A 23,821-nucleotide genomic window follows, 5' to 3' on the forward strand; every position below is an offset into this window, starting at 1 on the left:
AAAGGTTATGAATGTTTCAAAGAAAAAGGTGCGGATTTGTGCATTGCAAAGTTTAATCGCAAAAGTTGTATGACGAAGTTTAAAATTTAGCTTCTCAATCACGTTTATTTTAAAGTAAAGAGTACAAAGAAGTTTTCTGGTAAGTTTTAGATCATGGTGTTATATATTCTTCTCTTTGTTTTTATGCTGATGTTCTTATCCCACAGTACCGGGTTCATATGCAGTCTCTTGTTTTTCCTAGTTTTTTTTTATATCTTCTTCCGTTGTTCCTATATCAGGATAATCAGTAAGTATACATATTAAATTAGCCATCGAGGCAGATCACAAATATGTGTGTATTTGTCTATATTGGCACAGTCGATATGAGTCCATTTGAAGGAAGCATTTGGAATGCTGAGTCCATTTTCACTCGCCCTATCTCCAGTGAAAAGTCCTGAACAAAACATACATTCTGCTTACTCTCCAGTGTCACAATCCACGTCAGAATCATCATCTAAGACAAGTTCTTCATCTAGTTCAGATGAGCACATGAGTTCAGATGAGTTTTTTAGAAGGCACATTAATTTTCAATTTCAAAATTCCCTTTGAGATACTTTTTTCTTTTCTGTTCTGACTGTAATCAAGGCAGCAGACTCTTTTCTGAGCTTCCTTCCGTTATCATCACGCTTGTAAGGGAACATCCAAAAACTACGTCGCTGAAAAGGGGAAGGGGGGACTTTGCTTATTACGACGGTATACGACAGGGGGTGAGGGCCATGAGTGCACATCCGAGGTTGTTTGATATATCTAAATTTAAGAAAGCATAAGAACTCCGATAAAAGTGTTGTCTTTTGTCCAAATAAAGCTAATTATTAGTTTTGCAGTAAATTGAGAGAAAAAAGTACGCGGATACATTCCGCGTAATTGGTTGGATACATTCGTAAATAAACTTTGAGGGTTAACTTTAAAAAATCCAGAAATAACATGTAGGGAAGTGCAATTAGAACGAAAAGATACAATGTTTCGGAAAAAATCAAACAAGGTTATATTTTTCTAAAACTTTTTTTGTTGTTTTATAAATATGTTAAAGTAAAAAGTTCTACTCACCAATTTCGCCGCTAATTGTTTATTAATTGTTTAAACAATAACAATTATTTTGTATAAATAATGTTAAGAATATGGGTGAATTCAACATTTTATTTTGATAAAAATGTTTTTATTTTAGTTTTGATTATGCTGAACCCGAATCTGACATTACAATTTGCAAATTCAAAATGGCGGATTTAAAATGGCGGATTTTTTCCTAAAAATCCTTAAAAAGTAGTTGTAAAATCCGAATTTTTTTTATAAAAGGTGTTTGTTTACATATATGTGGATATTTTTGAGAGTTTGCTGAACCTGAATCAAATTTTGATAATTTAAATTATAAAATGGCAGATCCAAAATGGCGGATAACTTAAGAAATAGTTGTAAAATCATAATTTCTTTACAAAATGTATTTATTTCTACATATATTTATTTTTGAGAGCTTTAATAAACCTAACTTAAATGTTAACATTATAAACTATAAAATGGCGGATCCAAAATGGGGATTTTCTAAAAAGAACAGAAAAAAGAACATTTTTCTAAAACATTTATTGTCTTTATTTTTAACAGGTTGTTGAATCTGAATTAAAGATTAAAAATTTTAATTTCAAAATGGCGGATATTTAAATGAAAAACAAGTAGAATCCAATCAAACAAATATGAAATTTCATTCTTAAAAAAAAAGATAAACAAATAATTTTATACAATAATATCACCGTGCAAGTTCGGCAAAGCGACCTCTATTTCTACGCTCTGTACTTTTATTCGCACTTTTAATTATATCGGCCAATTATATTAGTCCTGGTTGCTGGATAATTGTCAATACCATAGTCCAAAAAAATAATAAGAAGAAAAAATAAGATGCAGGTTATGTTTAGCAAACGTAAACAATTGTATGTAGTAAATAAAATCAGTTATTAAAATGCAGTACTGCAAGCAAAATACAATTAATTAAATTTACCTTTATATAATAATTGCATATCATATCAATATTGTGGAGCAATATATAATTTTTCTGCGTCAATGACAGAAGGTATGAAATATACGTCAATTTGACAATTTCAATTGACAATATGAATTATTTAAGATAGTTGCAATATTTCTCCGCGACTCGCGCACGGTCGTTTCTCGTTTCCCTTTCCAAGTACTTGCACACCGCGAATAATATTAAAAATTAAAATGTATTAGAAAGAATATTAAAAAAAAAATTTCGATTAGAAGGATGTAATTACATATTGGAACATAGTTTTTAATTCCAAACAACTTTTCTTCATAAAAATTTTCGATATCGTGAAATATAAAGGTATTTTACTCTTGAGTGAAATTCATATTTTTTGACATACCTCGTACAAAATTAAAAAAAATTGATATTTGATGGTTGTATCTTATGTTATATACGATGCAGAGTATTTTATAAAGAATAACTTTTATATTAGAATAACTGACATTAAAAAAGTTATCAATAGGTTCCAAGTTACGCAGACATACTGTATAATAGCTAAAAAAATTTTTTTGTTGAACATTTATTATTACTGAAGCTTATTATTAAATGTATTTTAGGTAAGTTTTACAGAAAAAAGTTTTGATCACTATGTATATACATTTTTTCCGCTGGTAATTTTAGGTTTTTGTATTACATTGTTGTTATCTTTCTAAGTTTTCTCAAAAAGAAATTGTTTATTTCATTTTTAAACTAAACTAATTCAGTGGTTTTTAAAGACTATATACCAAGCTTTAAAAAAGTAGCAAAAAAATTGTATTATATTTATTCAAACTTGAGTAATACCGTCTTAAAGTGGTGGGAATTCTGTAAAACTACGAAGTTTTCAAAAATTACATTTTTTGAGACATCGTATTATTTGAATTAAATTTTTGAGATTTTTTTTGAATCAAACATCGTTTATTAAGATGGTTGTGAGGTAAGTTGTGCAAATTTTAGAGTTTTATAAGTAAAATTGTATTAGTTACACATTTTTAAATCATTTTTAAACAAAATTCATGTAAGGCTCACTTTCCGTCCACACCGTACTTATGTCCATATATTTTATTTCTTTTTATTACAACCATAAGATAGCTTATTTCATCTTCTTTCATGTCCAATTTGTATAATTCCTTTTGATCTATTAGTTAAAGAATTACATTTAAAAAACTCAACCGTGCACTGGTGCACTTCTTCCAACGCTAGTTTACAGTGCGCCAATGTGTGTGAGAAGGGTGACTTTAGCGTTATAAATAAAAAATTACAGAAGCTAGAGATTTAATTTTAGAAAAATCTTTATATAAGGTTTTTTTTGTAAAATTTTCTGAATTTTTCAATGGTCAAGTCAGTTTTTTTCTAAAAAATTATATTTTCGGAGTTATTTAAAAAAACATCTAACTTCGCTGTTCATTTGTTTAATAAAAAATGAAGCACCCACTTCTCGAGTAGAACTTTTTGATATGTTGTTTATTAAGCATTTCTTAATGAAATTACAAAAAGTTTTAACTTGTTTGATTTTTTCCGAAGTGAAAATCTAAATACACTCCCCTAATGGAATTTAAAAAATCATTAAAAGGTGTGGTCATAAGTTGCAATTGTGACGTCGGCATGAGGGGGGTGGCAACTGTAAATGACGCTTTACGACGGAATGGGGGGAGGGTATTAAAAACTCCAAAATTTTTACGACGTAGTTTATGGATGTTCCCTAAGACGAAGTGCTCGGCCCCCAGTTGTCGATTCTGTTTCCCTTTTATATGTTATTAGGAATATGTTGTCTGATTTTAGTTGAACCCGATCTTCACCTCTTCTTTTGACAGCTAATACATATATCCCATTTGAAATATTCGAGTTCTTCCTCTAGTTCCTTCATTTTCCCATCTTTCGATAAGGTTCTTATATGAAGTATTTGTAGTTACGTGCAGCGTTGGTCGTTGTTGGTAGCCGCCTATAAATCGGGGATTTTTGGGACCCCCTGCCCGCCATCCTTGAATCCTACCGCTACCTTGGTTGGGAACGAGGGAGCTGCCGAGGACTGAGGGCCCTTTTCTTGAGTATCTGTTCATGCTGAAGGGGATTTGGTATTTAAACACCACGCTTGCCATGCGGGTTGGTTTGGTCAAATCTAAGCGTGGAAGATGTCAATATAAAATTTACTCTTTTGTGGAGTTCTTAGGAAGCTTTCTCGTTGGAACTTTACGACGCTGAACAGATGGGACGTGAATTATTTAAAATTTCCTCATCTTAATGTTCGTCTCGGCAACCGTATGGCTTATAATTTTTGAAAGTCACGGGGGTAGTAACCAAAGAACTTCCACCTGTTGTCAATCTAGTGGTATGAGAACGATATTTATTGTCGTTTTCTGTGCTACTGGATTGAGAACTTATTTTGTTTCTTGATAGATGTCTCTTCGATATCCGTGGCATTTCTTTCTTTGCAATCCGGAAGGGCCCAAAGCGAGGTACCGTAAAGTGAGGCTACTTTATGACACTTTTTTAGGTTTTGTGATGATATAGTACATACACTTTCGGTTTATTATAATTTTAAAAATATTACCTGAAAGCTCAATCTATCCTCTATGTTCAGTGAAAACTAGAATGCGCTATATGTTATAGAAATCATGAAAATGTCAAAAAAAGCTATCACAAAGTCGCCCCATGGGTGGGGGTTTCTTTGTGACACGTAATTTTTTCTGCGATATTTATATGGAATTCTAACTGTGACACAAATAATCACCCGTACATTTTTTACAGACAACATTTTAATGTTAAATGGAGGTAACATATTGGGTTAAAATATAAATTTACTTTGGTAGAAATATCTTCTAAAAATTCTTCTTCAAAAGTCAAAGTTTTCACGCCAACCTAAAATCAGCTGTTTTGACGATGATCAAATCAGCTGTGGCATGACGAGCGAAGTTGCACTAGGAACTTTGGTTATTGTTCCCTAGATAGTGCACATAGTCTACTATTGAAATAAAACATTTTAATTATTCAAGCATTTCTAATGGCTCGGCCAAGTTAATAAGTTTAACTTTAGAGGCCACTGTCACAAAGTAACCACATGTGTCACAAAGTAGCCTCACTTTACGGTACCTCGTTGAATTGGAGAGAAGAGGATATAGGACTACTGATGAGGGGAAACATCCCCGAAACCGGTATAGACTCTTCCTGCACTCTCCGATTTAACTAGGGTATAATGCTGCTGAATTTTCGGATTGCAAAGAAATTGAAAATGTTTATACATTTTTAAAATTCTTTTTTTTTAGAATCTACCATAATACCTTATATATTCCAGATTATTGATTGTCCGGATCTAAATAACAAAATAATAGCTCGACAAAATCTCAGCACTGCTAGATTTACAACGCCGGTATCTTTCTGAGACTTGTATTATATCCTTCAGTCTTCAGACTTCAATTTTTTGGGATAAATAACCCGATTAATTTTGTTGTTCTTTTTAGATATTTACGATTGAGTATTAAAGAAACTAACGAGAATATGACAAAGAGTAGCATAAACCGTATGGCTACGTTAACCAAATATCCTGCACCAAAGAAAAAGGAAGACGTGACCACGATGTTGGGAGACAATAAACATTCAGAATTTCCTGTATTTGTTGATTATCCTGGTAGCTATGTGAAAACTGTAGCTGTTGGTAAGTATTTATACATAGCGTTAACAGGCCTTGTAGGCCCATTGCTTGAGGGATAATTTCTACCGTTTTCTGTTCTTAGCTGTTAGCTTCCAATCTCTGATTCCTAACTCACTGACATCTTCCAGTAATGCAAGATGGCAGTGACATTACTTCCATTACTTAAAGATGTCAGTGAGTTGGGTCACATACTCTCTTTTTTGCCATCAGGTGCTCTCCAACATTCTTGACTTGTCTGCGCTCCTGCATTCTTTTTAGATTACCGAGTCAATCTAGCCCGCGTTTTCCCACTATTTTTGATATCGGCGGGTTAGCATACAATTGGTACCTACACTTCTTCGTTCGTTCGTCTTTTCTATTCCCCTACTACTTTTCCGTCAAATATTCTTCGAAGTATACAGGGTGTTTCATTAATAATTGTCCATATAGTAACTGGAGAAACCTTAGCACAAAATACGAAGATTTAACCTAAACCACTTAAATAAAATGTGTTTCCTTACTGAGTTACAGGGTGCTTTATCTAAAAATTTAAAAATTATTTTTGCTCCGCATTTTAAAACTATTCGACGTATCCTTTTCATACTTGGCAGGAAGTATAGGTACTGTACAAACTACTAAATTATGTTAAACAAAAGTTTCTGGCTATTACCAGAGGCGTACGACGGGGGAAAGTGAATGGTTGATCCTTTCCAACTTCTACGCCACTGGCGGAATTGCTATTTTAGTTCAATTTTTGGATTCTTCAATACTATCTATGAAAATAATATACTCTTTATTCGTAACGATAAAGTCATTAGTTTTCGAGATCTTTGAAGTTAAAAATGAAACGACACGGTTATTTTGATTAATACATTGTGTCGCTTCCTTTTTAATTTCAAATATCTCGAAAACTAATCGTTTTATCGTTACGAATGAAGAGTATATTATTTACATAAAAAGTATTGGAAAACCAAAAAATTGCACTAAAATGGCAATTTCGTCAGTGGCGTAGAATTTCGGAAGGTTCAACCAGCCACTATCCCCTGTCGTACGCCTCTGGTAGTAGCTAGAAACGTTTATTTATCTTAATTTAGTAGGGTGTACAGTACCTACACTTTCTGCCAAATATGATAAGGATACGCCAAATAGTTTAAAAGTACTGGGTACAAATAATTTTTAAATTTTAATCATACGAATCATATTATAAATTAATCAAAATAACTGTGCCGTTTCATATTTAACTTCAAATATCTCGAAAAATAATGACTTTATCGTTACCAATGAAGAGTATATTATTTACGTAGAAAGTATTGGAGAATCTAAAAATGGCACTAAAATAGTAATTCCTCCAGTGGCGTAGAATTTGAGAAAGGTCAACCATTCACTATCCCCTATCGTACGCCTCTGGTAGTAGCTAGAAACGTTTGTTTATCATAATTTAGTAGGGTGTCTAGTAGTCGCACTGTCTGCCAGGTATGAAAAGGATATTTCGAATAGTATTAAAATGCTGAGCAAAAATAGTTTATAAATTTTTAGATAAAACACCCTGTAACTCAGTAAGGAACCACATTTTATTCAAGTGTTTTAGGTTAAATCTTCGTATTTTGTGCTGAGGTTTCTCCAGTTACTATATGGACAATTATTAATGAAACACCCTGTATAGTTCCTTCCCAGGCTTTCAATCTATTTTGTATGGTTTTATTCATAGTCCATGTATCGGCCCTGTATAGCATTGTGGGTCTAATTATCGTTTTGGATACTCTTATTTTTCTATTACGCGATATTTCTTTAGCATTAGCAGCGAATCTATTACTCTTGGTCAGTCTTAAATATGGATTTTCTTACACGTCTGATCGATAAGTGTACTTACCCAAATATATATTTCGTCCACTCTCTCAAAATCTACCTCTGATCCATCCTCCACCTCTAACTTATAGTGTCCCCTGCTGTTTCTTTCTTTTTTCTCGCAATTTCCATGTATGTACTTGGTTTATTTATATTCACTTTCAGTCCAATCTTAGCGCTAGCCCAAAACAGTCTTTTTGAAGTACTTGTTAGTTCTTCTCCACTTTTTGCAATAAGAACCACATCATCAGCATACGCTAAGCATTGGTGTTCCTTGTAGAAAGCAATTCCAGACCTATTTATTCTACTATCCCTCACAATTTTTTCCAGCGCTCTAATAAATAACAAAGTGGACAATGGGTCTCCTTGACGAACCCCTTTTTTCACTTCGAATTCTTCTGAGACTGTACCATTGCATTTCACAACACAAATGGTTTTTCTAAGTGGCATTCTTAGTAATATTATTATTTCTGTTGGTATTTGGAACTCTTTTAACGATTCTATCACTTTATTTCTGTCTACTCATATTATATGAAAGCAGCCTTGTAATCAATAAACAGCACTTACTTGTGCTGGAATGTTGTATTCATAGCAATTGATCAGGATTTGTTTCAACAAAAAAATTTGATCGGTTGTTGATCTTCTCTTACGAAATCCTTCCTTGTATTCTCCTAAACTCTTCACCTAGCCGTTGGTAAGTATTATTAGATACTGTTATTTTATGAGTTAGTTCAAAAATCAAAAATGAATAACCATTTTCAATTCCGTTGCAACACGAAACTACAGCCTCATTATATTCTAGTTTAATCAGAGAGTGCAGCAAGCACATCTATCGGTTTCGAAACTTATTAGTCTCTCACCAGGAGGCACGCACATATGCTGCTCTCTCTGACCCAACCAGGACAAATCCCGGCGTGCAGTTACGCATTGCATCGAACGAAATGCTAGCAAAAGACTAAGTTTTCAATCTAATAGCACATAAAACAATACCAAAAATATTACTTTACATCCCACCAGAATCGAAAACAATGGGAACCTTTTCTGGTTACACCTCCGAGGCTTCTAAAATTTGCAAGCCATAACGGATGCTGAGACTAAAGAAGATGAGGAAATTTTACAATTTATAATTCACGTCCTAAAAGCTAAAAGAGCTAAAAGAGAGAAAAAAATAGATATATGCGTTCTACAGGAGACCAAAAAGAAAGGAAAAGGCCAGTCAAAATTAGGCGAATATATACTAATCTACAGTGGAGTAGCAAAAGAAAACAGGGCCAAATAGGGTGTAGCCTTACTAATACACCAAAGATACCAAAATAACATCAAAGAGTGTCAATATGTATCAGAAAGGATTGTCGCAGCAAAAATTAGAATGGAGAAAGAAGCCCTGAACATCATCGGAGTATACGGCCCAGAAAATAGTAAGCCCCAAACAACAAGGGAAATATTCTATGATCAATTGCAACAAGTAGTAGATCAAGTTAGAGGAATGTTGATAATACTGGGGGATTTTAACGCTCGAATAGACAACCAAGTAATACCTGGAATTAAACAAAAACATAATGAGAATGTCAAAAACGAAAATGGAGAACTGATGATAAACTTCTGCACAAATAACGAACTTCGAATAAACAACACCTTTTTTGACCACAAAGACCAACACAAATATACATTCAATAATACCCGTGGACAAAGATCTATGATAGATTATGTTGTAACTAACAGAGATATACATCCATCAAAAATAATTGACGTAAGATGCCTCAACTCAGCAGATGTAGGTAGTGACCACAGCCTAGTATTATCTAAAATTAGAATCACCATGAAATGCTTCACACCTAAGAGAGTGGCACCAACACAAAGAAAAATCAAAGTCGAAGGACTAAGTATGGAATCCACGGAGTACTTATATAGAAAAAGAATATCAGAGAAGATTGCTGATAATGAAATACTAGAAAACGATAACATCGAGGAAAGCTGGGAAAAACTCAAAAGTAACATAATTAACGCAGCAACAGAATCACTTGGTGAGAGGAAAGTAACGAATACCAATATATCAAAAAAGAAAACCTCATGGTTTCGAGAGGAAGTGAAGATAAAATGTGAAGAAAAAAAAGAAGGCCTTTTTACAATACAGAACACAACAAACACAACAGGCATACAACCACTATAAAATAATTAGAAACGAAACACACACTTTAGTCGGACAAATAAAAAGAAAACACTGGGAGAGTTTCTCAAAACAGATGGAACACGACTTCTACGGAACATGGAGAATGGAAATATGGAGAATGATCAGAGGACAAAGAAAAGAGATGAACGAACTAATAAAAACGAAACACATTCAGAAGGAAACTTGGGCAGACTATTTTCGATATGTTTGCTAAAGATAACGACAACAAACCACCAACACTTGAAGTGACAACAAACGAAGAAATAAATATTGAAGAAGCAGAGGTAACGGAAGGATTAAGGAAATTAAAAAATAGAAAATCACCACGAGAACAGAATATCGAATGAACTCCTAAAGTATGGAGGACAAGATCTGACCAAACAACTATTAAAACTAATCCAAAAAATAATAGAACAAAACAGAATACCACAAGAATCTAGATCAAGCATCCTAATACCTCTTTTCAAAAAGGGAGAAAAATCGGACCCGGAGATTTACAGAGGAATTAATTTATTAAACACAACACTAAAATTTCCGACCAAAGTGATAACAAACAAACTGAATAAAATTATAACATTAGCAGAAGAACAACAAGGTTTTAGGTCGGGAAGATCATGCACCGACGCTATATTTATAATGAGGCAAATTCAAGAAAAATCGTTAGAATACAACAAACCGGCATACTTATGTTTCGTGGACCTTAAGAAGGCATTTGACAGGGTCAAATTAAAGTTATCCATTTATTGTACGCAAGAGAGGTACCTCTAGGATTAATTAAAACGATCGAAAATATCTACCAGAACAACACAATAAAAGTAAAAGTAGATGAAGAACTAACTGACCCAATTGAAGCTGGCAATGGGATAAGACAGGGAGATTCCCTGAGTCCTCTGTTGTTCAACCTGATCATGGACGAAATAATAAAAAAGTAAGAACAAAAAAAGGATACCAAATGGAAGAAAAACAACTTAAAATAATCTGCTATGCAGACGACGCAATACTAATCTCTCAAAGTGAAGATGATTTACAACGTATGCTGCACTAATTTAATATAACCGCTAGAAAATTTAACATATGTTAATTTCCCCAAAAAAGACTAAATGCATGGTTAAAACAGCAGATCTAATAAGGTGTAAATTAGAGCTGGAGGGTTAAATAATAGAACAAGTCATGGAGTTTAAATATCTAGGCATCACACTATGCAGCTACGGAAAGCTCGAAACAGAAGTGGAAGATCAGGTGAATAAAGCAAACAGAGCCGCAGGTTGCCTGAATGAAACAATATGGAGAAATAAAAACATCGGAAAAGAAGTAAAAGGCAGAATTTACAAAACAGTCATCAGACCAATAATGACATACGCGGCAGAAACACGACCTGATACAGAAAGGACAAAAAGAATGCTAGAAACAGCAGAGATGAAAACATTGCGAAAAATCGATGGTAAGACACTGTGGGATAGAGCTAGAAGTGCAGATATACGAAGGAGATGCAAGGTGGACAACATTAATAACTGGGGAAAAGCAGAAGAGTAGAATGGAACGACCACATAAGCCAAATGACAACAAATAGAGTAGTAAGGACGGCGAGATAGACGGTTCCCCAATAGGAAGACGATCAGTGGGAAGACCACGAAAAAGATGGAATGACAACTTACTGGAGGCACCTTGAAAAACAGACAGAGTAATGTCTATACCTATAAAAAGAAGAATAAGAAGATAATTCACATCCCATCTGCTCAGCGCGATGAAGTTCCAACGAGAGGTTGGGTCAGAGAGGCATATGTGCCTCCTGATGAGAGACTAATAAGTTTCCAAACCGGTAGAGGTGCTTGCTACACTCTCTGATTAAACTAGAATGTAATGCGGCTGTAGTTTCGTGTTGCAACGAAATTGAAAATGGTTACTTATTCATTTTTTATTTACATGTTTACTCTGATTGGAGTACGAAGGGAACCATTCTCGTTGGAACTTTACCGCGCTGAGCAGATGGGACGTGAATTATAAATTGTAAAATTTCCTCATCTTCTTTAGTCTCAGCATCCGTTATGGCTTGCAAATTTTAGAAGCCTCGGAGGTGTAACCAGAGAAGGTTCCCATTGTTTTCGATTCTGGTGGGATGTAGAGTAATATTTTTGGTATTGTTTTATGTGTTATTAGATTGAAAACTTAATCTTAGTTCAAAAAGTTGACCTGGATTATTTGGATATTTCAATATTTTTGTGCCTATTTCTGATTCCACATTAAGCTTTGTACAGCAATTTAAAATTTTCTCGTTCTACCTTTTCATCAAATACCTTCTTATTTCTTTAGATTCTTTAGATTTAATGTGAAATTCAGATAAAAAGTGCTAATAAACATTTTTTTTTTCAAAATTATGTCAGTCTACATTTCTTGTTTAAAACATTTATACAGATTCTTCGTAAATCGGTGTTATCCGTTTTCCCCCTACGGTGAGGGTTTAGGGGAAAGCCTGGTGGTAGGACTGACAAACTTTTGGCATCTTTTTTGGGGTCCCAAAATTGACATTCTCAGCAAAATTCAGCTTGTTGATATGGTTTTTTAAGTTCAGTGGCATTTTTGACTCTGACGACTGGATCTATAGAGTTTATTTTTGATTGGTATGTTTGTTTTAGGTATTTTTGACTGCAACGCCAAAACTTGGAGCATCTATTCAGACAACCCATCGAAAAATGAACCAATTGTGGTACTTCCTTTAGTACTTAAAGAAAATAAGTAAATTTAATTTAATACATCAGTGTTACCATATGATATAAATAATATAATAAATAATAACTATAATAAATACAGATTGTTGTTCTGTTAATTTTATTTGTATATAACCTTTTTAAATATATACTTTTCCTATATTATCACCAGCAAACTTTAATCAAAAATAAAGAGATTAATCCGCAGTTCTTATATAATTATGTGCGCTTCCCGTTTTCCACCATCTTATCATTTTCCGGTAGGAAATAATGGAACTAATGACATACCAGGCCGTGGTTTCATCATTTATCGCACTATACTTATCCATCAGCAGATTCCTCGGTCCAGTTGCTCCATATGCTAAATCATGGGCGCCCATACCCATGGGCAGGGGGGCGTGGCTCCCCCAATCTTTTCGGGTGCTTTAAACTAGATATGGTTATCCAAAGTATACATAATGTAATGTGCAACATCTTCACGTTTGGCCTCCCTAAAAATTTTTATATGGGCGCCCATGGCTCAAATATCTTTCTGCTGTCAGGAATTTAATATTCATATTGGTTCTTCTCCTCTCATCAGTTCCAGTTTGTGCACATTTTTTTTATATCATCTCCGTCTCATTTTTCTCTATTATACATGTGGTTTGGGACATATTCCCAATTCCTCCATGACAAAGGAGGAAATTTCCCAATTTCCTCCTTTGTTATCTTCGACGTACAATCCAGCATGGTCTGGCCCACATAACAATTTCATGTTCTTAGTAGATTCATAGAACATACTTTTAAGAAAAAGTATATACTGAGAATGTGCGTAATTACCATTGCGAATGTGCAGAGCAGATACTGAGTATATACTACATTACAGTACTTAAACGTTCTATGTATATACTTAGAATGTACTACCGCACTTCTTTTCAGTATATACCAAGAATGTTCTTTTTAGAACATTCCAAGGACGTGCTATAAACCTTCTATGTGTATACTTAGAACATACTACCGCACATCTTTTTAGTTTATACCAAGAAGGTACTTTTTAGAATATTCCAAGGAAGTGCTATAAACCTTCTATTTATATACTAAGAACGTACTACCGCACATCTTTGTATGGGAAGAATATTATATTTTTAAGAATATTCTAAGAAAGTGCTATCAAGTGCTATATTGCTTAGAAGTATGTTTTCAGCATCACCTAATCTCATCTTAGGTTCTACTGGTTCTACCAAATATCTATTTACATATTTTAATTGCAAATGAGAATGTAGTTAGTACCTACATTCTACAATATTACTTAAAAAGTAAGTACATATTTATAAATTTTAGTTATTTATATAAATCATTATATAATATTTAGCTAAACTAAACTATGCATAATGAGTAACTAAAATTTATATAATACTTATATGTACTTACCTATTTAAGTAATATTGAGTTATCAAAATAGATTATATGTATTTTGAAGCACCGCAAACAAAATAAACAGATTATGTATGTTCTTTAGTCCTAGTACTACATCATTCGCCTTCATCCTTAACACTGCATAGATCCATAGATGATACAAATAATGAAATAATGCCTGTTTTCTTTTTCATATTTTACGGTTTTTTCCTATCCCTGATCCATTCAGGTAAGAATAGAAATGGTCAGAATATGATGGGGGGGGGAGAGAAATTTCCCTTTTTGCGGGAATTTTTAACATAAAAGGTGATAAAGGGAAAAAGTTAATCAAAAGGGAATTATTGTTCCAGTCCAAATTGTAAAATATTAAGAAAAATTCAAAATATTTGAAAATAATTCAACATATCTTCTCAGATTTTGTAAACAGGAGGGAAGTTTTTTTTTATAAAAGTGGGAATTTTTAAGGTAAGTTGACGGAAAAAGCTTACTCGACGGTTGGCAACGCCAAAGCCTTTGGTTGCTTTGGTTGTGCAGTTTGGCACGTTTTGGTTCTGCGAAATGGCCTATTGAATTGAATGTACCTAAATTCAAATTCCAAGGATGTAAAAATACTAATGATTCATGATAAACTCGAAATGGTAGTCATTTCAATTATGAAAACGAATTTTTAATAGTATCTATGTAAACGTTAATACAATTAATGTTTAAACTTTTTTACCCTACAACAATTTTGAAATGAAATTCGTCCAATACTACCTACATACATAAATTTTATTAATTATGTATTCTAAAAAATAACGAAGTTGATAATCTATAAAAGCAGCTTTACATCAAGGCTATGCAAGTCTCATGCTATGCAAGTCCGTCTTGCATGGCATATCTCTTGCCTAGCTTGACCTTTTTACATCAGAGCTATTTCTGTGCAATTTTGGATACCACTTTCATTGTTGCCAATAGAAGAAATATATCAAAATATTATCTTTAGATATTTCACTTGGAAATTTCAGTCCATAATTAAATATATTCAAATATAAATCACAAATTACTACATCCAATAAATACCATTTAAACTTACACAATAAGGTTAAGTTTTTTTCTATTCATAAATTTTGTCATATTGGCAACATTAAATTTTGACAGGACTTGCATCAAAATAGCATGAAAAATAGAACATGTTTTAATTTTTCGTCTAGCACAGGAATTGCATGGAAATAGCGCGTGGGCATGCGCAGTAGCGTGATCTGTCTTGCATGGCTCTTGCCTAGCATGAAAATAGCATAATGTAAAACTGTCTTAAGGCTAATATTATACTTCCTATACATACAAATTATTTTTAAGATATTTTAAAAGTATCTACTTATAAGTATGTGTTAAGAATGTACTTATAAGTATGTGTTAAGAATATTCGATAAAGGTATATTCTAAGAATAAACTTTTACGAATATTCCGAGATCCTACGTACACGAATATACTTAGTATATTCGGTACGAGAATATACTTTGAAGTATATGCAAAGAACATGAAATTTAGAATGTTTTTTAAGGTAGATGCTATGCTTGTACTACACATATACTAAAAAGAATATACTCCGACGAATGTTGGTAGTATATGCTTAGAACATGATGCGAACATCATTGTTATGTGGGGGGTACCTTACACTAAATTCCTCTTTACTCTTGCACCAGCTGCATTCTGTTACCAGGATTTTTAGTTTGTCCGGTTCCTTCAAGACTTCGTATTTTCGTAGATGATTACCTTTTCATAAGCCTCCTCTGGCTATTCTCCACCCCTTGTCTTTTTACTTCTAGGTCCTCTTCGTCATTCACTTCTTCCTGTGTCGTTGTGTCCCTCACAGTTGTTTGCGTTCCTGTTGTCAGCATATTCTAATCCTTTCCCTTTTCTCAGTTTCTTCTATAACACTGCATAGTTTCTGCTAATTCTGCTTCTTTATAACTTACACCAAATCTACCATATCTTTATGACTCCCTATCTAATCACATTCTTCCTATTTGATATCACCTTTGTTAGATTTACCAACTCCTAGAATCCTAGATGCACCTCCGCATTGACTGATATGTCTTGCTCTCCATGCGATTCCCTTTTTCTTCTATTAACATTGGTCATCCATTCACCCTCATCATTAATATTCTCCTTTTGTATCCGGTGCCTTCACTCTTTTCTTTTGACTTTTCATTTTTCTCCTTCCAGCTGTTCCTTTCTTCCTTTTCTGCTATTGCTGCTAGCCTCTCTATGCATCTTTTTTCATTCCAAACTCCAAAATTTGGGTAATATTTGATAGACCGGGCTGTATCGTCGCCCCCGCTAGCGAAATTATTCCGATTCGATTTTTTTGCACAAACTTACTCAAAAAGAGGTCCTTATAACATATCCACAGGGTGCCGGACGGTGCACGTGGTCGAAAAATTGTTTAAACAATTTTTTTTAAACAAATCCACAAAAACTTTTTCCCTTCGAACAATTTTTTTTTTTTTTTTTTAGATAATTTGGGTCATTCTTAGTGTGACCAACTAGCCCGAAAAATCCGGGACATGGCCCGAATTACAAAGTCGTGTCCCGGCGTCCCGGACAAGGCTTCCGGGCCATCCGGTTTTTCAACACTTTGGTAAAATTCTATTTTGAAATTTTGAGTACGTTATGCTTCTAAGAATTCACATCAAATTGGATTGGTGGGACGAAAAAAAGTCGACAATTCCTAGAGTGTAATAGCACATCCAAAATAGTTATACGAAAACACAAACTCTGGACTTTTTCCCGTTTCAGTATTTTAATTATCGTCTTCTGAAAAGACAATTCAAAAGCATGGATATTAAATAATGATAAGAATGATAAATATATTTTTATATTAACCTAAGGTTCTATTTACATGGAAATTTAACATCAGTTGATTTTCTAATTTTTCCTTTTTTGAGAACGATTTCCGGATTGGAAGTCAACACGTCAAAAACTAACAAAAATGTAATTATCATTACAATCCATCCCATCAAAAAAAATTTTGTCAACATAAAGATGTTAAATAATCAATAAAATGATTATTTTAAATTCTATATTAAAAAAATAGCCCGATTTTCAACGAAAAGTCCCGGATTTTAGGTATTTTTTTCAGCCTTGTCCCGAATTCGACTGAATTGGAGTTGGTCACACTAGTCATTCTGAACAAAAAAGGTATCTTGTCATTTTTCTCTAAAATTGATTGTTGTCGAGTTATATGCGATTAAAAATTTGAAAAATGCGAAAATGGCCATTTTCAAGGCTTAATATCTCGATTAAAAATTATTATTATGAAATTCAAAAAGTGACCAAATCAAGTTTCAAACCCCTTCTTCAAGGTCCTGAAGCTGTTATTTTTAATTATTAACAATTAGCGCTATAGTCCAGTGTATCGTCGCCCCCGTTAGTGAAATTATTCCAATTCGATTTTTTTGCACAAACTTACTCAAAAAGAGGTCCTTATAACATATCCACAGTGTGCCGGACGGTGCCGTGGTCGAAAAATTTTTTAAATAATTTTTTTTTAAACAAATTCACAAAAATAATTTTTTCACTTCGAAAAATTTTTTCTTAGATAATTTGGAACATTTTGAGCAAAAAAAGTTTCTTGTGATTTTTCTCTAAAATTGATTGTTGTCGAGTTATACGCGATTTAAAATTTGAAAAATGCGAAAATGGCCATGTAACTCGATAACAATAAATTTTAGAGAAAAATCACAAGAGACCTTTTTTGCTCAGAATAACCCAAATTATCTAAAAAAAATCGTTCGCAATGAAAAAATTATTTTTGTGAATTTGTTTAAAAAATGTTTAAACAATTTTTCGACCACGGCACCGCCCGACATCCTGCGGATGTGTTATAAGGACCGCTTTTTGAGTAAATTTGTGCAAAAAAATCGAATCGGAATAATTTCGCTAGCGGGGGCGACGATACAGCCCGGTCTATGATATACAGATTCGTAGTAGAAACAAAAATATACTGGTTAATAATAGAAAAAATAAATAAAAACTCATTGAAACACATATAAATTACTTTTATTAACTATAATAAATCAGAACCATAGTAAATCTAACATAAAAATAGACCTTTATACATATAATATAATTGCGATTCACATAAAACTAGAATTTATAATATTAGGGAAACCCCATTTGACTTTAGGATACATTTTACATCCCACATGATCCACCTGCACAACCACCTACAGTTGGAGGATTGATGTCCCTCATTGTTCTAAATCTGGCGCCACCATTTCCACCACCTCCAGGTCTAAAAAGTTAAAAAAATAATAACCACTTCATCAAATTTGTTTTAAAATTTTATATATTTCAATTCAGTCAATCCAGTAACTCATTCATTACTAATTAACAAAAAAAATCTGAAAAGAACTAAAAATATCACAAGAAAAAATTCCTGTAACTGTCTGTATACCATAAATCACAAAAATAAAAACCTTATCTTGTAAAAGGTATATTTAAAATCCCTAAAAAGGGCTATATCACAACAAAACGTTTTCGGAATCAATATTTTATCATCAGTGTTATCACCTAAAATAAGTATAATTCTATAAGTAAAGCAAACGTGAGGTTAAATTTTGACGAAGGTAAAAAAGTGAATAGATAGTTATACTTACAGGTAAATACCCAAAATATACGGGTAAATACCCTTGAGTTGTTTTTAAACAGTTGAGGTTACATTATATTATCCGATTTTAAAGGAGGTGCATATCAAGGTGCATTGACAACCTAGTGCTGACACCGTTCAGAGAGCCAGTCAAGTTCAGTTGTCACCTAAACTCTGCAATGTAAGGTCCTACCTACAAATTTCCAACCAATATGGTTGATGTCATGTGATGCCAGGGGTTAATCTGGAAATATTTTTAACATCATTTAAAATCGGATAATATAATGTAACCTCAACTGTTTAAAAACAACTTAAGGGTATTTACCCGTATATTTTGGTGGCTTAAAGCATGTAAACCTGTAAGTATAACTATCAATTCACTTTTTTACCTTTGTCAAAATTTAACCTCACATTTGCTTTACTTATAAAGTTATACTTATTTTAGGTAATAACACTGATGATGGAATATTGATTCTGAAAACGTTTTGTTGTGATATTTTTAGAGCCCTTTTTAGGGATTTTAAATACACCTTTTACAAGATAAAGTTTTTATTTTTGAAAAGAACTGTTTTAGCATCTCAGCCTTTTCTCCTCTGACCACCCTTTCAAGACAACCTCCTCCACAGGAACAACATACTCGACATTAAAATTTAACACTACCAGTGCTTCCACGACAAAACCAGAGCCACCATCCACAAAAACAAACCACGTCCTGAAGAGGTGATAGTCAACTAAAAGAGGACATAACCCATTGATCCACTGGACATTGAGGTTTCATATTTTAGTTTTGTATGTTTTGTGCAGATTTTCTTGCAGTCGCATCTCTAAATAATACATTCAATAGTATCACATTTTGCTTACAATCCAACAATAGCTCCAAAATGTTTAAACTACAGGGAAACTCACCACATTAAAAAAAAATATTTATACAAACATAAAATAGATATAATTTGATTACTTCAAAATGCTCTGTATCAAAGTTTTGTATAACAATAAAACTATCTCTCCATTAAGGGGACTTTTACTTTTTAAATTCTAAAAAAAACAATTTTTAAATAGTTTAAAGAAAAAACTATTTTTATGGTTATAATTTTTTTATGCATTGTGAAGAATGTTTTTTTCTATTCTCATACTTTAATATATCAATTAGAATTTCACAACCTGTATCAAAATGACTTTCATTATGCTACAGATTTTTAACCAATAGAATCGCGATATGGCATATGCGATGAAGGTTGCACACGCAGTCGCCAATGGCGAGACAAATACATACGCTTTGACAATTCTCGATATGTAAACAAACTGACAAACTACTTAATTTGTTTGTGTTACAAAATTAATAAATTTGACTATATTTTTTGTTGTGAATGATCATAGAAAAAATCGTGTAAACAACTTGCATTTAATTATCATTATGAAGCTCATAATCTATAAAAAACTCGCCGCTAATCGGCTCGATTCGTATCCCTCATACTCGCTTCATAACGACGATCATTAAATGCTCGTTGCATAATATACTATTCTGCCATCCTAAGAAAGAAGGCAGTATCTCCACATAAATGTAAGTTTCGAGATAAAGCAGATTTTAATAAACGGGGCTGAGCATGAACTAAAATGAAAATATTTATGGATTTCAGAATTGTTTAACTGCGTTGTAGTTCTTTTTCATATCATTGGATAAGTTTATTTTTTTATAAGATATTTTTATAAATTTTAATGAAAATGGCAGTTACTGCTTTTAAACAAGGTATGTTATGACACACTTGCTTAAAAGTAGTAAAAGTAGTCAAGCAGTTGCTAGATTAAAAAGCAGTATCTCCATTTTTTTCTGTAGGAGATACTGCTTTTTAGGCTTGTATAAGATACTTACTGCCTTTTAACTAAGTAATGCCTAACAACAAGTTGAGTTACTGCAATTTTAATAGTCTACCAGACCCAGGAATGAAGGCTTACTGCTTTCTAACTTTGTTAGGTGTATTAGTAATTGTATATTAACTTCTATATAACGTCTTCTTAGGACGGCAGTATTGAGGTACACAAAAAACAATTTTGCACCTTTAGTTGGTTTTCACCACTGCAGAGAGAGTCATCTTCCAAAAGATGCATTTTAATTTAGGACACACTTTTTGCCTTCCTGTGACAATCTTTTTTAATTTTAATGGGATTTAATACATGCAACTTTCAACTAATAAATAAACCTTTTAAAAGTTAATTGTTATTAAATTTTTATAAATCCCAACTGCCAAGATGCAGCTGAACAGGTCAGTTGTCGCTCGCTTTGTATACAAACGAGTTTTAGCTCAGGAAGGTACTGTTATCAATACAGCTATAACTTCGTTATAAAATTTTAGGAAAGTATTTCTATGAAACTATGAACCGTTTTTATGCGAAAAACAATTTTTTTTTTAATTTAAAAAGTAAAGGTCCCTTTACCCCATTTGAGGAGACATCTTCAACTTCAAACAGCCATGTCCCTTTATAAATGTGTGTAAATGTAGTCGTGCCTGTGAATGTGTTTAAGAAAATATCGAGTCATTCATCATGCACAGTGAAATTAAAACCAATATAAAATTACTTACCCAGGTCTTCCGCCCCATCCACCCCCTCCACCTCCACCTCCTCCACGACCAAGAGTACTGCCCCTAGAGGAACTAGAACCACTTGAGCTGCTCTGGGCATTATATTCAATTGGAATCAATGTTAAGAAGCTAAAAGATTAAGGATATTAGTTTAAAACTGTAAAAATTAACAAGAATTAAATACTAAATTAATCAATTGAGTAAAACAAACGGAGGTCTCGATACTCAACATACCGGTGATGAATAAGTTAGAATCTTTAAACTCTAGCTTTATACAAGAATCTTGAAAATACCTTGGAAAACCCACACCACCAACGAAAATACTTTCAGGAGAATAGGTACAGATAGAGAGCTGCTGAAGATCATCAAAGTTAGAAAAATTAGCTACCTGGGACACCTAATGAGAAATGAAAAGTACTGTCTCATGCACCTGATCATCAAGGATAAGATTTAAGGAAAACGGGATCCTGGTAGGCACCAGATTTCATGGCTTAGGAATATCAGAGACTGGACTGATCTTGATTCAATATCTTTGTTTAGAGCCGCATTGGACAGAGAAGGATTTGCCAGTGTAGTCGCTAACTTCCACTAAATGATACAACACCACAAGAAGAAGAAGAAGAAGAAGCTCTACTAAACCTCCACTAAACGATACAACACCACAAGAAGAAGAAGAAGAAGAAGAAGAAGAAGAATAAAACAAGGAGCAAGTTGTTAACAAAGATTTTCATAATCATATGACAATAATTGTTAGGTGTATTGACATTTTTTCCCCTGGAAGCCATCTGTTGTGAACCAGTCGTACTGCAGTCACTTGGCTTATTGTACATCTTCCATTCCTTTGAAACCCATTCCAAAATTCTGGAACCCTGTACCAGCTTATACAGGTCTAGTGGGTGGGTGCCACTTATATTTGGAGTCACTTCGATATCTCCGAAAAGTATTTGCAGCCTTAGATCCAATGCCTTACAGTCATGCAAGATATGGTCGACTGTTTCAGGTTCTCTGTTACAGAGTCTGCAGGTCAAGTCTCCATGAAACAGCCCCATTGTAAGCAGGTGACCCTTAACTGGCGCATGCCCAGTAAGAATTGACATATTCATATGATTGTATTGACACAGGTATTCATACAACATAAACATTGTGGGGTGGTCCTATAATAAAGAAGGATATTATAGTCTCCCACGCTATTTTGAACATAAATATACGAAAGATAAACAATCTAATTCTGAAATTTTGAATTAAGATGTCGAATTGGTTCAGATCTTCTTAATTGCGGATATTGTCGTATAGGCAGCTGCTGTGGTGAATTGTTAAGAGCAATAGATTCTTCGCCAGTAGATTAATTAACTTGTTCAATGCAATTAACTTGTTCAACTTCATTTAGTAATGCAATACCACTGATGACTCGTGTGTAGTCGGTACCCTCAGTGAAACCCTCCTGCTGACGCACTGTCGGTGTGGGTGCTCACTGAGCTAAAGGATACCACTTGATTTTCAGGATAATCAAGTTCTATCTTAGATAAAAAAAAAATTGTGTTTGATGGCGAAGATATTCTTTACTGGATTTATGAAAATCAATCTTACAGATATGCTTATTGAAAACAAACCGGAAACATTTTGAAGTTGATTCTGATGCAGGATTTACGCTCATCTCAGAATCAACATTTAAAGAACTAAATTTTGATTTACCACTTCAAAAATCTGATATTACATTTAGATGATATACAAAAAACGTATTTTATTCCCTATGGAAAGCAAGAACCTCAATACAATATCAAAATACAGTTCAACAAAAGAATTTTATGTACTGAAAATGTAAATTAGTAAAATGGAAAATTCTAGAGATATATAGGTACACAATTTACTTGAACAAACAGATTATTGACTAGAACAATCATTAAAAATCTCTAGTTTTCATATTTTTTAACCAGTGTTAGAATGAGAAAAAAATAAGTATAAATGCTTTGACAACGATTATAATATTATATTATAGGCAATGAAATATGGGTCATTACTTACAAGTTCATGACAAAATGTATTACTCCATCAAAAAACTTAGAAATCCTTGTAAATATAGGTGGATTTTGTTGTACCTGCCCACCTAAAAAGGATGAAAATTTATAAGATTTTGATGATTTTCAAATTAAATTACTTACCAGTAACATACGTCATTTTTCCTTATTTTGTTGAAAATACACTACAAATTTTTGTTTTAAAAGTGATTAAACTTTATCAATTTTAATTTTCACTTCTACACGTCAGTCTGTAGTCAGTATATTAATGTTGTGACAGTGACATGAGTGACAGATGACAGATCAAAAAAAATTAACTTCTGTCTAGCGGCCGACCCACTACTTTGTGCCGTGTAATTTGGGTTGCGTATATAAACTTGAATTGGCGAAATGGACATATTTATAAATAATAAAGTTTTGATTTTGCTGGATTAACCACTTTAAAAATTCACATTGTAAGTAAGGTATGAATGAATCAAATATGTAGTACCTTTTTTGTAGACGCAATCAAAAATGAAACTGGAAAATTATTACTATAAAGAGTGATCTGTAGGTACTTACCTGTGGCTATGCTTAACTTAAATATTAACTTAACTTAAAAAAAACAAACTAATTAGGTACCTATGATATAAAAAATCACAAATTTTAGTAAATTTGGGTATAAAGTATCATAAATACAAATACCAATGTTGAAAAGCATTTAAATAGCAAGTATTTAAATACTAAAAATGTACCCAACTTCTTGGGTAAATTTTTTTCTTTAATCCTTTACCCTTTTTGCACATTTCATATTTTTAACTTGGT

The 23,821-nt window shown here is 33.1% G+C and overlaps 2 protein-coding genes across 3 annotated transcripts in view; one reads left to right on the forward strand and one right to left on the reverse strand.

Moving 5' to 3' along the window:
- Positions 1 to 12,514, forward strand: part of LOC126880540 (uncharacterized) — a 106,164-nt gene extending 93,650 nt beyond the window's left edge. For both annotated transcript variants that reach the window (XM_050644465.1, XM_050644467.1), the window contains exons 6-7: positions 5,506 to 5,699; positions 12,324 to 12,514. In XM_050644465.1, the coding sequence (XP_050500422.1) occupies positions 5,506 to 5,699; positions 12,324 to 12,427 (298 nt within the window). In that variant the 3' untranslated portion in view covers positions 12,428 to 12,514. The remainder of the gene's footprint in view (positions 1 to 5,505; positions 5,700 to 12,323) is intronic.
- Positions 12,515 to 17,818: 5,304 nt separating this feature from the next.
- On the reverse strand, positions 17,819 to 23,327 carry LOC126880542 (H/ACA ribonucleoprotein complex subunit 1-like). The gene is made up of 4 exons (XM_050644469.1): positions 23,162 to 23,327; positions 23,025 to 23,106; positions 21,003 to 21,131; positions 17,819 to 18,069 (listed from the first exon to the last, which is right to left on the reverse strand). The coding sequence occupies exons 1-4, from the start codon at positions 23,175 to 23,177 to the stop codon at positions 17,970 to 17,972; spliced, it is 327 nt and encodes a 108-aa protein (XP_050500426.1). The 5' UTR covers positions 23,178 to 23,327; the 3' UTR covers positions 17,819 to 17,969.
- Positions 23,328 to 23,821: the final 494 nt, after the last annotated feature.

This window comes from Diabrotica virgifera, chromosome 2 (genome assembly GCF_917563875.1).
Source record: "Diabrotica virgifera virgifera chromosome 2, PGI_DIABVI_V3a".
Classification (NCBI taxonomy): domain Eukaryota; kingdom Metazoa; phylum Arthropoda; class Insecta; order Coleoptera; family Chrysomelidae; genus Diabrotica; species Diabrotica virgifera.